General features: G+C 55.0%; 1 protein-coding gene across 5 annotated transcripts in view; it reads left to right on the forward strand.

Annotated features, from left to right (window-relative positions):
• The window catches only part of RASA3 (RAS p21 protein activator 3), a 140,173-nt gene that overhangs the window by 95,651 nt on the left and 26,894 nt on the right, over nucleotides 1-17,628 (forward strand). For 4 of the 5 annotated variants that reach the window (XM_087435788.1, XM_087435790.1, XM_014781884.2 and 1 more), the window contains 6 exons: nucleotides 9,820-9,900; nucleotides 10,279-10,351; nucleotides 12,526-12,602; nucleotides 14,925-15,029; nucleotides 16,783-16,939; nucleotides 17,207-17,355. In XM_087435788.1, the coding sequence (XP_087291914.1) occupies nucleotides 9,820-9,900; nucleotides 10,279-10,351; nucleotides 12,526-12,602; nucleotides 14,925-15,029; nucleotides 16,783-16,939; nucleotides 17,207-17,355 (642 nt within the window). Of the gene's footprint in view, nucleotides 1-3,575; nucleotides 3,678-9,819; nucleotides 9,901-10,278; nucleotides 10,352-12,525; nucleotides 12,603-14,924; nucleotides 15,030-16,782; nucleotides 16,940-17,206; nucleotides 17,356-17,628 lie in introns of those variants that run through there. The other variant, XM_087435791.1, reaches the window with a different exon arrangement.

Raw genomic sequence — 17,628 nt, forward strand, 5'->3', positions numbered from 1 at the left:
CAGCTTCAGCCACCGGCCTCTGAAGAGCAGCCTCAGTTCTGGGCTCTGCGGCCATCAACCAAACAATGATTGTCCCCCAGGTCCCTGCTGGACCGGGGCGTGGCTTTGCAGGAAGTAGCAGCATGTGTGAGCATGCCCACGTGCACCCCATGCCCACCTGTACCCCATGCCCATGTGCACCCCACGCCCACGTGCACCCCATGCCCACGGGACACAGGGCAGTTCGTCAGGACTGTGATGGCCTGGGGGCTCCATTCTCCCACCCTGCTTCCCATGTCACACAGTTGTGGAGAAGCAGGAACTGTACCCTTGTCTGTGGACGAGGAGCACAGGGCAGTGGCTGCAGGTTGGAGTCTCTGGGGGAGTGTTGTCAGTGGTGTCGCCCAGACAGGCGAGGGCAGCTGAGCTCCCCAAATACCTCTGTGCAGACATCTTTTCAGTTAAAGGACCAGGGTCTGCTGCCCGGTGTGTTCCTGATGGAGTCCTGCTTGCTTCTTCCTAGTGCACAGTGCACACAGGCTAGTACACACGCTAACACATGCTAACACACTAGCGTACACTCTACTACACGCTAGCGCAGACTCTAACGCACACTACCACAGACTCTAGCGCAGACTCAAGCACACACTACCACAGACTCTAGCGCAGACTGTAGTGCACACTCTAGCGCGCATTCCAGCATAGACTCTAGCACAGACTGGAGCGCGCACTCCAGCACACACACTAGCACGCACTCTAGCACAGACTCTAGCGCACACTCTAGCATGCACTCTAGTGTGTACACTAGCGCACACTGCCACAGACTGTAGCATAGACTCTATCTAGTGCAGACTCGAGCGCGCACTTCAGCGCAGACTCTAGTGCACACTACCACCGACTCTAGTGCAGGCTCTAGCGCACACTACCACAGACTCTAGCGCAGACTCTTGCGCACACTCTAGCGCAGACTCTAGTGTGCAGTCGAGTGCAGACTCTAGCGCACACTACCACAGACTTGAGCACACACTACCACAGACTTGAGCACACACTACCACAGACTCTAGCGCAGACTCTAGCATGCGCTCTAGTGCACAGTCTAGTACAGACTCTAGCGCACACTCTAGCGTACATGCTAGCCCACACACTACTACGTGCTAGTACACCTGTATACACCCTTGCACACTTTGTTCAGAGTCCCGGGGCTGAGGGGTCCCCACAGGGTGTAGTGAGGGGAAAGGAGGAGTGGGGATCCCACCATGTCCCACCAGGCTCATATCCTCCATCAAGGACATCACAAGTTTCTGAGGAACCAGTAGCTTTTCTTTCCTTCCCTCCCCTTCCCCTGTACTTTTTTTCACTAAAAAATATCCTTTCCATATCATAAAATTCAACATTTTAAAGTGCACAATATTAGTATATTCACAAGGTTGTGCAACCATCACCACTAACAATTGTCTAATTCCAGAACTTTCCATCACCCCAAGAGGAAACGCCGTGCCTGTGAGCAGTCACACCCCATCCCCTCCCCTAGCCCCTGGCAACTGCGAATCCACTCTCTCTCTATGGATTTTCCCATTCTGGACTTTTAATATAAATGGAGTCATACACTATGTGGCCTTTTGTGTCTGGCTTATTTCACTCAGCATGATGTTTCCAAGGTTCATCCGTGTTGTAGCCTGTGTCAGTGCTTTATTCATTTTAATGGCTGAGTAGTACCCCATTGTGTGGATGGACCACATTTGTTTATCCATCATCCATCGATGGACATTTGGGTTGTTTCCACTTTTTGGCTGTTGTGAATAATACTGCTCTGAAAATTCTTATACAAGTTTTTGTACAAAATTATATTTTCATGTCTCTTGGATCTGGGAGTGGAGTTGCTGGGTCAGGTGTAACTCTATGTTTAACTTTTTGAGAAGCTGCCAGACTGTTTCCTGTAGCGGCTGACCCATTCTACACCCACAAGCAGTGTGCAAGGGCTCCAGTTTCTCCACATCCTTGCCAACACTTGCTATTGGCTGTATTGTGTGTGTGTGTGTGAGAGGAAGATTAGCTCTGAGCTAACATCCGTTGCCAATCCTCCTCTTTTTGCTGAGGAAGATTGGCCCTGGGCTAACATCCATGCCTGTCTTCCTCTACTTTATATGGGACGCCGCCACAGCATGGTCTGACATCCGGTGCGTCCGTCGGCACCTGGGATCTGAACCTGCGAACCCTGGGCCACCAAAGTAGAGAGCATGAACTTAACTGCTGTGCCACTGGGCTGGCCCCTGGCTGTCTGTTTATTGTGGCCATCCTTGTGGGCATGAAGTGGTTTTGACGTACATTTCTCTAAACGTCATGACTGAAGATGCCGACCATCCTTGCTTGTCCTTGTTGGCCATGTCTAGATCTTCTCCAAGAAATGTCTGTACAAGTCCTTTGCTGACTTTAAATTGGGTTATTAGTATTTTTATTATTAAGATGTAAGAGCTTTTCATATATTCTGGATACTAGGCCCTTGTCAGATATACAATTTGGAAATATTTTCTGTCGTTCTGTTGGTTGTCTTCACTTTCTTCATAGTGTCTTGTAATACAGAAGTTTTAAATTTTGATGGAAGGCAATTTATCTACTTTGTTGCTGTGTTTTAGGTACCTATCTAAGAAAGCATCTCCTAATCCAAGATCATGAAGACTTACACCTGTGTTTTCCTTCTAAGATTTTGATGGCTTTAGCTCTTATCCATGGGGCTTGGACACATTTGGAGTTGATTTTTGTGTATGGCGTGAGGTGGGGTCTGCGTTCACTCTTTTGCATTTGAATACCCAGTTGTGCCAGCACCATTTGTTGGAAAGACCCTTCTTTCCCACCGAACTGTCTTGTGTCTTTGTTGGCTGTCTTGGACGATAAGTGTGTGGCGTCTTGGGGACTCTGTTCCTGTCTGCTGATCTGCGTGCCTCTCCCTGTGCCCTTGCGGTCTGATCACTTCAGATTCGCAGTGAGTTTGGAAATCAGGAGGTGAGTCGTCCATGTGGTCCTTGTTTTTCGTGGTCGTGTGGCTGTTCTGAGCTCCTTTCCTTCCCACATGAAGTTTAGGGTCAGCAGGTTAACTTCTGCACAGATAGCAGCTGCGTTTTGGTGGGGACTGTGTTGAACCTGTAGGTCAGTTTGGGGAATTAACAATCCCGAGCCTCTGCCCCCCGACTGAGTGTCCGCCTCGTTCCATCTTCTGTTATTTCTTGTAAAACTGCTCTCTTTCTGTGAGGCCGTTAGTAGTGCCCCCTCTTTTACTGATTTTAATACCTTGAGTCTTTGCTTTTCTTGGTCAGCTGTTGACATTTTCAAAGACCCCACTTTTGGTTGATTTTTCTCTGTCATCTTCTATTCTCTGATTTATCACCTTTGTTCTAATCTTCATTATTGCCTCTTTCTGCATTGAGTTTAGTTTGCTTTTATTTTTCTGGTTTCTTAAGGTGGAAGTTTAGGTTGTCAATTTGAGATATTTTCTTTTTTGAAGTGGGCATTTACGGCTACAAATTTCCTTCTGACACCACAGCTGTGTTTATATTCCATAGCTTTCTTCCTTAGAGCTGTCTAAGTCTGTTCCATGTGCGAGGACCTTCCACAACTGGCTCTGATTCCGGATGGAACAGGAGACAATGGGCATCACCTGTGATCAGGTGCAAAAGGCTCTGGGCCCAATCGCGGTGTCCGAGGTTAGTGCATGTCCCCCAACCGTGGGGACAGGCCACTTCCCCTCTCTGTGTGTCACCTTCCTTGTGTAAACAGGAGGAACAGTGTCTCTGCCAGCGTTTGCCCGGATGTAGGAAGGAACCCCGTGGGCATGTGTGTTCTCCCTCGTGGCCTGCTGTCTCAGAGGTTACCAGGGCTTGGGCCAACCCCGAGGTGTGTTACAGGCTCAGGAGAAACTCAAGGCTGGAATGATGGACCATTGAGAAGCCCGCTGGGCAAAGGCAGATTCGTTCCCACAGTCTCTCTCCTGCCTGAGAGTCACCTCTCGCCTCTCCCTGCCCCGCAGCAGGTGACTTATTCCCACTTTACTCACTAGAACGTGACAGAACGGGCAGGGCCTGGGCACACAGCCCGGACATGTTCTTTCTTGCCGCTGCATGTCATTCCCTTGTCGAAGTTTGAGTCTCCTGGGGCTGCCGTAATGAGCACCACAGTCCTGGTGCCCTAAAACGACAGGCATGTACGCTCTTCCAGCTCTGAAGGGCAGAGGTCTGAGGTCCGGCTGGGCTGCGCTCCCTCTGGAGGCTCTAGGGGAGGGTCCTTCCTTCTTCTCCCAGCTTCTGGGGTTGCGGGCGTTCCTGGGCTGTGGCTGCATCCCTCCTGTCTCTGCCTCCGTCGGCACATGGCCCTCTCCTCTGTGTCTGCGAAGTCTGCCTCCTGTGAGGACACTTGTCATTGGGTTTAGGGCCAGCCTAAATCCAGGATGATCTCCTCATTTCAAGATCCTTAACTTGATTACATCTGCAAAGGCCCTTTTCCAAATGAGGTCCCACTCACAGGTTCCGGAACTGGGATGTGCCACATCTTTTGGGGACCACCACCTAGCCCCCGACGTCAGGTGATGCCTGCTGAGGCAGACGGTCCTCCCGGCTTCCCTCACCCGGCTGGGACAGACTTGGGGTCCTGGGGGCATTCTGGCTGGGCTGAGCTTCCAGGCCTCCCTCTGCCCACTTCCTGCTCACCCGTCTCTGCCACAGGCTCACCTTCCCCAAACTGCAGGTGCCTGGAAATTCCTTTCCTGAGGTTGTCCATCCCTTACAAACCCCACAGATCAGGAGGCTGGGGCCCATTGTCCTCACTCATTCTTCCTCCTGCCCCTGATAAGGGATCTTCCCTGTGGGCTGTCCCAGCTGCGTCCTCTCCCTTTGTCGTCAGCGCTGTGGGGAGGATTCCAACTCCTAGCGACCCTGTGGACGGCAGACGGAGCCCTGCCTGGTCTTTTTGTGCCATCTTCTCACCTTCTGGCGCTTTTTATCAGACAATGCTCCACTAGTATTCATAGGGTTTTTATGGCCGATTTTTTTGGAAGTGGGTGGCCAGGTCTTTCTTCCTAATCTTTGTTAGTCTGGAAGCTCTGCTGAAACCTGTCCACCATGGGAGACCCTGCTGGTGTTTGAAATCCCAGTGGCATAGCTTTCAGCATCACAGCCACACACAGCCGCCACAGTGTGACAACCCACAGATGGTGGTGTGGTTCTCTGACCAGACACAGACCCCGTGAGAGCGTGGGGTCTTAATACTAGACCCCCAGGGCTGCCTCATGTCTCCTGCCTGCCTTGACTGGAGGGTGAAAGCTGGGGAGCTGGAAAGCCTAAAGAAACGAAAATGTTTACAAAATAAGTAGCAACAGAAGGCTTTCCGTCTGGGCGGGCCCTCGGCTGGGGCTTCGTGTGGTTCTGCCGCGGGAGGACGCTCTAGATGTGCTGCCAGAAGTCTCACTTCCTCCGACCTGGGCGTTTCCCCACCTTGCTGGTCCTCGTCGTCTTGTTTTACTCTCTTACGTCCCCGTGTGCCGACTGGATGCTGACCGAGGCCCAGGCTGTCTGACGTTCGTGCTGTCTGCATGTGGACTCGGCATCTGCGAGTCCTGGTGACCTCCCCACGTGTGAGCGGCTTGTCTTTTTGACAGGATTTCCAGCTTGGACTCAGGGGCCCTATCTCTTGCTTCGTTTTTGTTTCCAACAAAGGAAAACTCAGTGTCTTTTGGTCATCCCGTCAGGACTATTTAAGGAGCCCCTACCGAGCGCCTGAGGCCATGTGAGGCTCCTGGACTACACTCTCACGGGTAGACACGCAAACACAAGAATCTCCGCATTTCATTTCATTGGAGAAAAGCATTAGAAACGCCCGGAGGACGTGAGCCTGGCTGTTGAGCACAGAGCAGAGGTTCCATGGCGTCTGTGGAGCGAGTGTGTGACGTGCGTGAGGCTATGCCGGGTGAGGGAGTCACATTAGGGATGGAGCTGGATTGGCTGTTCGTGAGCCTTTCTCTGGGTCCGTGTCTCCTTCCTTCAGATGTGAGTGCACACAGAGAAATACAGCAGCCATCTGTGCTGGAGGACGTGGGAGAGAAGACCTGAGCTCACTCTTGGTGCAGAGGCTGGCCTCTGCCTGCCTCCTCCCACACCTCCTCGCTCCTTGTCCCAGCAGCACAGTCTCCCTGGGTGTCCCATGCCACCTTGTCTGAGAGGGGGGTTTCCACTCTCGAGCGCCGTCACCTCAAAAGCAGACGAAAGTCCCGCTGACGACCTTGCCGACACTCGCTGAGCACTCCCCGCCACACAGACACAGGAGCAGTGGGCCTGCCGCCTGGCACTGCAGTGCTGCTCACAGAGAAGGCGGTACCACTTCGGGGGCACCCAACCGAGAAATTACCTTCCAACAACATCTCGAATCCAATAAAGGTCATATTTTCCATTATTAGGGAGTTACAGAAACAAAAGAAGAGCTGACAAGCTGGGGTCCGGAGGCCTTTCAGAGTGAAGCAGAGGGCCGGGCCCGCGGCAGGCAGCCATGTGGTAACCATGAGGGCGCTTCAGCAGGCAGGTGTGTTTCCTCCTCGCGGGCGGAAAGTGGAGGCGCCGGCACACGCCCCTGTCAGGGAAAGAGGAAAATGGGCACAAATGGGCTGCAGCCATCTCTAGCCGTGAGGCATACCCAGTTTTTAAGGGTCAGGTTGAATATCGAAACCTATAAATGTTAAAATACACACGAGGGGGCTGGCCCTGTGGCTTGGCGGTTAAGTGCGCGCCCTCTGCTACTGGCGGCCCGGGTTCGGATCCTGGGCTCGCACCGACGCACCGCTTCTCCGGCCATGCTGAGGCCGCGTCCCACATACAGCAACTAGAAGGATGTGCAACTATGACATACAACTATCTACTGGGGCTTTGGGGAAAAAAAGGAGGAGGATTGGCTATAGATGTTAGCTCAGAGCTGGTCTTCCTCAGCAAAAAGAGGAGGATTAGCACGGATGTTAGCTCAGGGCTGATCTTCCTCACGAAAAAAAAATTAAAAAAAAAATACACACGAAATGTTGTACTTGTGGTACTTCACATTCCAGATCAGGTGACTGTTTTGGTTACTGTGTGTTTCCAGGACATGAGAACGGCAGTGCGGTGAAGATCTTCCCCTTCCTTTATTTACGGGTAACGTTCCTCAGGGCGCGTGGAGTTGGTCTTGCATTGAATAGGCCGAGACAGATGCCCAAGCATGAATTTGCCATGTCTGGTGAAGTGAGCTTTGCTTCTGGGCTCAGGCTGCCCGAAAGGCCCAGGCTGTGTGCTGAGCTGTGATCCTCCCAGAGCGGTCAGGGCGCCAGTGAGGTGACGCCGCGGGAGGAGGCGCCGTGGAGTCCAGCACTGCTGTGCTCCAGGTGGTGCGTCTGCGTGCCAGGTGGAGGCTCTGGGCTTTCTCTTCCTCCGAGGTGTCTTGGTGTAACTGCACAGGAGCCAGTCCTTGTTTTGAGTAAGAATAGAGTGTTTCTCAGGTTAGTCTCTAAGGGAAGGGGTCTCGAATGCTCCCTGGGTGGCTGCTGCCCCATGGGCCCGCGTGTCCCTAAGACACAAGCGCGGGAAGAATGGCTTCCCGTTAGATGCTCAGCAATGCCATCTACATTGCTGCTGTGAAAACCTGTTTTCTCTGAGGATCTGAAATGCATACGTGTCTCGCCTCTGAACCTTCTTCCTGACAACAACTGAATGTAATAAAAACGTGTTTGTGTTCAACTCCGACCGTCTGCACAGGAGGGAGCGTGGCCCCGTGCCTCCTGTCTCCTGCCCTCTGGGGCCCTGTCTCTCCCTCAGCCTGAGGTGGCGGCCACCGGGGGGTCGACTGTTGCCTGCGTTTCTCTTGTTGTATCTGGCCTTGAACCAACACGTGTTGATTACACGTGAATCTGTTAACCACTTGGCTGTTCGCTGCTGTGCCGGCCAAGCAGACCAAGCTCCTTGGGCCTGAGCTCTGGACGTGAGCTCCTGTCCTGTTCCAGGAGACGTGCCTGACCAGTGACAGGATCTCGATGAGCATTGGTGACGAGTTATTGAGGGAGGAAGACAAGCAAAGACCAGCCCAGTGATCCGGAGAGAAACAACTATTCCAGGAAGTGGAGTAAAAAGAGAGCGAGTTGAAAAATATTAGATAAAGCTGTAGAAATAATGGATCCATCCGTGAGGCCCAACGTTATCTAACAGGAATTCCAGAGGAAAATGGTAGAGAAACGGAGAGAGGAGAGATTTACAGAAGACTCCCAGGCCTGGCACCGGTTCTGAGGGCTTCAGCGCCCTGCAGGAGCAGAACCCCTCACAGAGAAAACGGTCAAGCGCTAGAATCTGCAGGCTTCCCGGAGGGCAGAGCAGCTCAGGTCCCTGACCCACAGGGAGCAAGAGGACCTGGTGGGTCCGACCCCGCAGCGGCAGGGAGACAGCGGAGCCCAGACGTTTGTGGGAAAATGATTCTGCGTCTGTCTGTAGCCAGACTGACTTCCGCTTGTGGCCTCTATCGACTAGTGGGGACTAGGTCCCCTCTGCCACCACAGACAGCCAGGGAGCTGGACTCTGCGAGCAAGCCATCTGGATGCCATCAGCTGGCGGTTAGCTCTGTGACCCCGGAGGAGGGAAGTGGACGGGTGAGCTGCAGCGTCCAGTCCTCGTCCTGGAGGTGCATTGGTGACATGGGGCAGGGAGGTATTCCACATGGATCCCGAGGCGTGTGAGGAGTCGGAGAGTGGAGTTGGGGGTTTGTGGGCACATTCTGGAGAGGAGGGAACTTCAGTGCTCCCTGAGCCTGTGTGACTGTACGGGGAGAAGAGCCACAGGGCCAGGCAGAGGAGAGGATGCAGGGGCTCCTGCAGGGCTGGGCGTCATGCGACTCTCCCCCAGCCCATGGCAGCCCCGTTGTCACTTGGGACACTGAGCACCGACTCCAGGAGGCGACATCTGTCCCCACACAGAGGCTGCTGGCGCCTCCCTGACAAAGTTTCAGTAAGAATTGCTGAGATCAGCTCGAACCGAGGGCCCGTCACCGCTGAGTAGCACGAGGCCCCGCGGCCCTGATGGTGACAGAACCTGGACCAGCAGCACGGAATTCACCACGTCCAGTGAATCAAAACCTCTGCTCGAAGCCAGTGTGTGAGAAGCAGAAGGTGATGCTAACCAGGAGAAGGGGCAGTCTGTGGACACAGACCCAGGAGCGGTGGAACGCCAGAGTCAGTGACCAGGAGTGAGGGATGCTGGACTCGGTGACCAGGATGGACAGAGAGTCCGTGTAACCGGCCGTGTTCCAGAGTTTAGAGGAACTGTGAGCGCGACAGCGGGCCCTGGGCTTGTGGGGACGGGGCATGAGCGATGCCTGAGATGGAGGAACGTGGGCATGGATGTCATGCACAGGCTGTGGCTGTAGCTCCCTCAGCATTCAGGGCCTCGGTTTCCCCTCCGGTAACATGGACTCAACAACAGTACAACCTGGTGAGATTGTTGGAGAGGAAATGCGTGTTGCGGGAAGCTCCCCACAGCTCGTGGCTCCTCAGAAGTGACGGCCGTGACGTCGCTCGTGGGAGTCCCCAGAAGCCCGTCCCCCCAGCCGGGGCTGCTCCACCCTGAGTGCAGCGCACGCCTTCTCCACCCCGTGTTCTCCGACTGCCAGTCAGGGCCTCCACTGCCACAGACTAGGCAGGAGCTTCTGGGCTGTTGGTGACCAACGCTGCGCCAGAACTCGTGGCTCTGGGCCTTGAGCTGCTGGGCTAGCTGCCCTGTTGGACCCCAGAGCGGCCTTGAGAGCCTGCCCGGGGCCCCTCGTGCCCTCCTGACCTCCCTGTGCTTGTCTCCTCAGCGTCCTCGAGTGCCAAGGCCTCCCCATCGTGAACGGGCAGTGTGATCCCTATGCCACTGTGACCCTAGCAGGACCATACAGGCAAGTAGCCACTGCCCGCACTGCCCACAGCTCCAGCCTGGAGTGGGGGTCGTGTCACCCGGAGCTATGGCCCAGACTCCTTGTTCAGAGGGGCGCACGTGCTGCAGGCTGGAATGTACAGTTTAGATTTGCTTTGTCTCCCTTATTACCCCAAAATTGCTTTGTTAAAAGAAAGGCTTTATGTTCTTCACATTGGGTATTTCTGGCTCAGCAAAGGTTCCTGATTTGCATCCATCTGGGGTTGGAGACAACCAGAAACGTTTATGAGATAAGCAGAGGCAGTAAGTTACCACGTGTTTGTAGCTCCGTCTGAAGGCTGAGAGCTTTGGCATCAACGGTGTTGTTTTTAATCCTCATCTCTTCCTCTCTTGACTACAGGTCAGAAGCAAAGAAGACAAAAGTGAAGAAGAAGACCAACAACCCCCAGTTTGATGAGGTGTTTTATTTTGAGGTTGGTATTTCCGGGCATGAGTGTTAACGTTGAAACCCTGCACCCGAGATTCTTTGGCTAAAACTCCAGCTCTGGGAGCTCGGTCACTTGCTTCTTCCAGAAAGTTCTCGGAGTGATTCCGTCCCACCCTGCCCTTGCCAGGTTCAATTCCCTGGAAAGAAAGGCCAGTTGTTACTTCCAGAATGACCTGGTTTTGAGTTGAATGCTGACAATTTAATACTTTAGTATCTGTCAGGACTTGGGTTTTTTTATTGTTTGTTTGGTTCTGGGGTTTTTGTTTTTGCCTGCCCCACCCAGTCCCCCTGAGCAGTGGAGGGAGGCTGGTCTCCCCGGAAAGAGTGAGGGTTTTGAAGCAAAAGAGGAAGTGTGTTTGGACAGAGGTCCTGCTGCTTCTCAGCATGTGAACCAGCACCAGTCAGACGGGAGGCGTGAGGCCTGAGCCCGGACAGAACAGCAGGCAGGGCTGGTCAGTTAAGATGGCCCAGACGTCACCTGTCCAGGCAGGTCTCTCTCCATCCGAAAAGGTTTCTTGAATGCTTCCTGTCACCAGGCCCTGGGTGGGGGGACGAATGAGGCCTGCACTCCTGTTCTCGTGAACTTGCTGCCATGGGAGAAGGGTCCATGTGAGCAAGTGGTCGCTTTTGGTCCCTGACTGTCAAGTCAGTGGCTTTGGGGAACAAGGAGCAAATGCAGCTACCAGTCCTGCTGGGACTTGGTGACATCTGAGTGGAGTCTGGGACTGGGGCATATCCGTGTGTGGAGCATCGGGGCTGCAGGAAACAAGGATGGAGGGTGAGGTTGGGGCGAAAGTGGGGGGTTTTGGAAAATGATGTTGGAGAGATGGGTTATAAGTGAGGGTCTCGTGTGCAGAGAACTGGACGTTTTCTAGCTGGTGCCCGGAAGTCCCCTTATTTCTTAAGTGGGGGAGGCCAGTGGCCAGCCATGTTGGGCAGCCTTGCCGAGTGTTGGAGGCAGGATCCTGAGGGTGCAGCTGAAGGCCGCTCTCTGTCCCAGATGGATGTTCCTGCTTTACCGCCAAGCAAACAGTGGGTTTTCAGAGACTCAAGATAAGGCAGGAAGCCATTGTGGCCACTCTGACCTCACAGGGGATTCGTGTGGGTCTCCAAGGGCAGGGATGAGGTCTGGGTCAGCAATGTAGAAAACTGTGCATCACAGGTGGCAACAGCCTCCACGTCCAGGCTGCCTAGAATGGCTCCATCAGCGCTTTCCAAACTAAACAGCACAGTGAGGCGAAGGGGTACATGTGACGTTCTTTCCTCACGCGGCCGTGCCCAGCTCTGCGCATCCTCACCCACCCCGGGAGTGGTGCATACGTTGGGTTCTATTTCGTGTACTTCTGTGTCACTCTGCAAAAATGTGGGTCTCAACTCGCTAGATTAGTTTAACGGCCCCCAGATAGGATTGAACACGGTGGTCAGGACCGCAGCCTGCAAGACCCAGGGAGGCCCAGACCTGGCTCTTGGCTGCTGCTTAGGGTGCCCGGGTGCCTGCCTGGCTCACCACTTCAGACCAGAGGACCCTAGAGTTCACTTCTGTTGGGAGTTCATGTCCTGTGACTCGCAGGCTCAGCCCTGTCGGCAGCGAGACCCTCTTGTCAGGTCCTCGTCTCGTTTCAGCCCCTGGCAGGGCAGCGTGTGGTCCTTGGGGGCTGTGGCTGGCAGGCGGCTGCCCACAGGAGTTTCCACAGAAAGTAGCTACAGAGCATGTTCTTCAGGATAACAGCTGAACTCATCTAAAGCCCTTAGGTATCTAAGTGAAATTATTTAAACTCTATAAGAGCCCCCTTCAGTCACCCGATAGATGTGTTAGGTGGCAGACGGGAATAAGATGGAGAAGAAAGTAGACCAGCCCCTGTGCCAGGAGTGGGAAGCCAGTGAGCGGTAGGCCTATCACAGCTCTGTGAGCCGCCCCAGGCAGCGGAGGCCAGGGGGGCCTTCTGGAGGAGGCAGCATTTCAGAGACACCTGCAGGCTTCCCAGCACGGGCCTAAGTGAGGAAGGGGGCCGCAGTTTGCAAGTTGTAGAAGGACCCCCGTGTGCTTGTGGTGAGTGGGGCGCATGGCCTCCCTCCCTGGGCGTGGGGGCTGGTCATCACGGTGGGCGCTTAGCGAGCAGAGGTTATGGTGTAATGTGCTCTCCCCCTCTGCGCCACCAGGTGACCAGGCCCTCCAGCTACAGCCGGAAGTCCCACTTCGACTTTGAGGACGAGGATGTGGACAAACTCGAAATCCGGTGAGCGAGAATGGGGTTTCGAGATACCTGCTTGGCTGTGGTCAGAAGTCATCTCTTCTGTTCGTTTTTTGTTTTGTTTCTACGAGTAGGGGAATGGACAGAAGGGAATTTCCATTTTCTTGGTAACTTTGACACTAGGAGGTTGGAAGCTGTGGGTGGGCAGGAGCCGTGAACTTCCCCGGAGTTGAGTGGTGGCTGACCCGGGGCAGGTGCACTTGAATGGGTAGCTGGGCAGCGTTTTCTCAGAGGCGAGGGTCACAGCTGTACGCTGCTCAGTGTGTGCAGGCTCTGCCCACCCAGAGGCATCGCCCCACCTAGCACCCTGGTCCTAGCTGCTCGGGTCCTCTGGTAAAGTCCTTGGTGCTCGTGGTCCGTACTCACCGCCCTCGGAGATCACAGCGCGGATGTTCACTGGCGTCAGTTTTAAGAACCACTCAGGGGCCGGCCCTGTGGCTTAGCGGTTAAGTGCACACACTCTGCTGCTGGCAGCCCGGGTTCGGATCCCGGGCACGCACCGATGCACCGCTTCTCCGGCCGTGCTGAGGCCGCGTCCCACATACAGCAACTAGAAGAATGTGCAACTATGACATACAGCTATCTACTGGGGCTTTGGGGGAAAAATAAATAAATAAAAATTAAAAAAAAAAAAAAAAGAACCCCTTGGGCCCTTCTTCCCACCTGCAGCGCCTTTCCGGCCTCTGAGCAATAACCAGGCTGTGGGAAGGGGCTCTGGCCCGGAGGCGCTGACCATCGGAGTGTGAGGTGTGGGACCCTCGGGCTCTGCCCCCTCCTGGCCTCAAGTCCAGAGACTTGTTCACACAAAGAACTATTGATAGGAGACTGGGCTTTGAATTCGAGTGAAGTCCGAGTTGTTTTTTTTAAGCATACAAACCAAAGACGTTTTTAAATGCTTCCCTTACTAAAAAGAAAAAAAGACTGCAGCCACTTGTTTGCCATGTTGCTGAAGTGTCGCTTGTCAGATTAAAGGCTCTGCTTCCTTTATTCTAAAAGTGCTGTGCATGAGACACCTTTCCTCTTCATATCCCTGACATGTGTGTCCTGTGGAACGTCCTTTACCTTCTGTGATGTCAGCTGCCCCGGCCCCGACTTGCAGAGGTAGCAGAAGGGCTGGTGCAGTCTTCTAGAATCTTCCCCCTGACCACCAGGTGTAGTGAGAACTAGTCTTGGGTTTTCAGCTCATGGAGTAACCTCTGCTTAAGTTGTTTCCTGGGGTGTACACGACGTTCACTTGTTAGCACCAGGGAGCGCCATCTGTCCATCCCTGTGTCTGCCACGCAAGTACAGTCACCATGGCCCCAGGAACAGTGAGAATTCCACTCAAGGAAGAGGGTCAGTGAGTGACCAGACTCTTGAGCCAGGTGAATTGCACTGTGGCTGCAGCATTGGCCCAGCCCCGTCTCCCCTTCCCCGTTGGGAGTGTCGCCTCCTTGAGAGGTCGTGATTTGCGCTGGTGGGTCCCAGGGCTATGGGTGAGTGCAGGTGGAGAAGGAGGTCAGAGACCCCCAGTTTTTCTCTCCTGATGATGGAAGCAGGGAGCTCCCTGCAGGCACCATCCTCTGCAACAGCCGAGCAGAGCTGGACTCATTCAGTCCCTCTACTGTGCTGACCCTGCGGACGGAGGTCACCCTCCTGTGCTCCTGCTGGTCTGAGATGCCCCCGCCTTGAGGGGCCACAGGTCCTGCTGCACCCCTCCTCCCCCGGGTAGAGGGGACGGATGGACATGTCGGCATGCAGCGGCTCCCTCCTGCTGCACAGACAGGGCCCCTCCTCCCCAGCCCAGGCTGCACATTTTCGGTCCCCAGTTGTCCTGCTGTGTGCACATGTTTTAGCTGCACTCAGTCCGTGTGCCTCTTCGTGGAGACAGACGTGGTGGGGCTGAGGGCTGCTTCTGCTCCAGACCCTCTTGGGGAAAAGGAGGGGCACTGGGAACAATCTCTGCCCCCCAGGTCATCCCTTAAGAATGCTTTTGTAGGGCCGGCCCCGTGGCTTAGCGGCAGAGTGCGCGCACTCCAATACTGGCGGCCCGGGTTCGGATCCCGGGCGCACACCGATGCACCGCTTCTCCAGCCATGCTGAGGCCGTCCCACATACAGCAACTAGAAGGATGTGCAACTATGACATACACCTATCTACTGGGGCTTTGGGGAAAAAAAAGGAGGAGGATTGGCAACAGGCATTAGCTCAGAGCCAGTCCTTCTCAGCAAAAAGAGGAGGATTAGCACGAATGTTAGCTCAGGGCTGGTCTTCTTCACAAAAAATAAATAAAAAAAGAATGCTTGTGTACTGGTCATTGCTTTTCAGGGTTGACCTCTGGAACGCCAGTAACCTGAAATTTGGAGATGAGTTTCTGGGAGAACTGAGGATTCCGCTGACGGTGCTGCGGCAGTCTAGCTCCTACGAGGCCTGGTAAGGTGCCCACAGGGTGTCGGGGTGCACTGGCTGACAGGGGCAGAGGTGAAAGTCGGGAGAAACACAGCTACCTCTGAGCCCCCACCGCCCCACTCTGGTTTGGCACGTGGTCCTTGCCAGCTCCGGGGGGTGGAGGGTCTTGGGTGAGAAGTGGCACCAGGAGAGGTCGGTGAGATGGTCACACCAGAGCGTGAGAGCTGAGAGCAGCTTTGGGCCTGACCACAGAGGCAGGCAGCGGGCGTCCTCGGGACGTCCCCTTACCAGCCTCTGCCCTCCTCAGTGTCACCTGATGAGGAAGGTGCACAGGGCATGCAAGGGCCAGGCACGTCTCCATTTAAATCAACATCTAAACTGGGGGTCTCAGTTTTGCCTTCTGCCTCACTCCAGTGTCCCCAAAGACTGAGATCTAACCACGTCTGGGGCCTGCAGTCTCGTCTTCTCTCGGGCACTTTGTGTTCTGGCACCAGGAACACACCTATCCTTATTTCATGGTCAGTTCATGAATCGCCTCGTGTCACAGTGGAGGCCATCACTATGAGGCCTCTGACGCTCTGGCTCTCACTTCATGCATCTCCTGTAACAGACATGCCAGGTGGGGAGAAGATGTGGGCCACACGCCACACGTCTCACGCCACATGCCACACCGCATGTCACACACCACATGTCACGTGTCACACCACGTTACACACCACACAACTCACACCGTGTACACACCACATGTCACACCATGTCAGACACCACAGATCTCACACATGTACACACCGCGTTGTACCACATATCATGTCACGTCACACCACACATTTCACACCATGCACCGTGTACACGCCACATGTCACAGCACATCACACATCACATGTCATGTCACACGTCACACCACATCCGACACCACAGATCTCACACCATGTACACACCACACGTCACACCATGTCACATGCCACACATCTCACACCGTGTACACGCTACACGTCACACCACATGTCACACACCACATGTTACATTACACATAACACCATATCAGACACCACAGATCTCACACCATGTAGACACCACACATCACACCACATCACACGTCACACCTCACACCACATGCCACACATGAAACATGTCACACACACATGTCACACCACCTGTCACATACTACACGTCACACGTCTCACACCACTCGTCATACGTCTCACGCTGCACGCACACACCAGAGCCCTGCACATCTGCAGACTCACCGTGTGGGTACGTTTTGGGGTTGTGCCTTATGGCACTTCCTGTCACCAGGAAATGGTGGGACTCATGTCTTTCAGTCCACGAGGGTGGCACCAGCACAGCCCATCGGTCTGGTTCCTGTGGGAGGCAGTGCTGAGCTGAGCAGCCCAGGCCTTGTCCAAGAGTGGGACATTCGCCCAGTGGAAGCCCACCCAGGACCCTGTGGTCGGTCCCACATGCCTCTCAAACTGCCCAGCCAGTGAACTCAGAAGACAGGGTCCCTGCGTGGCTGCACTGGGTCAGATGGAAGGGAAGAGTGGCCAGTCAGAAATACCACTCAAGTGACTGTGTGTCCTGCAAGGACGCTGCAGGGCGTGTCTCGGGGGTTGTCCCCCTGCCTGACGGACCCTGTGGGGGGCATCCTGCAGAATCACCCTGGAGCTCCCTCCTGCCTGAGACTCTGGCAGACCGAGCAGCATGCTGGGCTCGCCCTGGAGGGAACTGGCCCCTGGAGGCGCCGCACCTCACGCTGCCGTCCGTGTGTCCCACACAGGTACTTCCTGCAGCCCCGAGACAGCGGCAGCAAGAGCCTGAAGCCGGGGGACCTGGGGTCCCTGCGGCTGAATGTGGTTTACACGGAGGACCACGTCTTCTCCTCTGACTACTACAGCCCTCTGCGTGACCTGCTGCTCAAGTCGGCAGACGTGGAGGTACCTGTGTGCCAGGTTCACCCCCCATTGCCATGCACCTGTGGGCCCTTGGAGCGGGGAGGACCACGCCTGCCCCCATCCTGTGTCCCCCTGCCCGGCCCCTGCCCACCTGCAGCCCGCATCTGGGCTGCCTCCTTCCGGTTGGTGCCGTTCCCCCGCAGCCTGGCCCCGGGGCCTGTTTCATGCCCAGGAACATGTGCATCTCCCTTTACTGGGGGGCGTGGGGCGGTCTAGGGGCACCCCTGGGTCACCAGTGTCCTGACACAGCCCGTCTCGGCGTCGGCGGCGCATGTCCTGGGCGAGGTCTGCAGAGAGAAGCAGGAGGCGGCCATCCCGCTGGTGCGGCTCTTCCTGCACTACGGCCGGGTGGTGCCCTTCATCAGCGCCATTGCCAACGCGGAGGTGCAGAGGACGCAGTGAGTGCCTCCAGGGGTGGAGGGCGGGGACCCGGGACGGCAGAAGTCCCCTCAAAGCTCAGGTGTGGGCAGCCAGCGGAAACAATGTAGGTTAAGGTTTTCTTTCAGAGACACGTTTATTGTTTTTAGAATTGCCCCTTTTCTCTTGGAAATCCCAAAGTGCGTGTGCAGGAAGGGGGTGAACAGTCGCCTTGGGGAGGAGCTCGGTCCTTGTGGTCGGGGGGCTGCAGTCCATTTTACGGCCACATGAGAGGATGGGGTCGCTGCCGCCCA

Source organism: Ceratotherium simum, chromosome 10 (genome assembly GCF_057802395.1).
Source record: "Ceratotherium simum simum isolate JZ-2026a chromosome 10, ASM5780239v1, whole genome shotgun sequence".
In the NCBI taxonomy this organism is placed as follows: domain Eukaryota; kingdom Metazoa; phylum Chordata; class Mammalia; order Perissodactyla; family Rhinocerotidae; genus Ceratotherium; species Ceratotherium simum.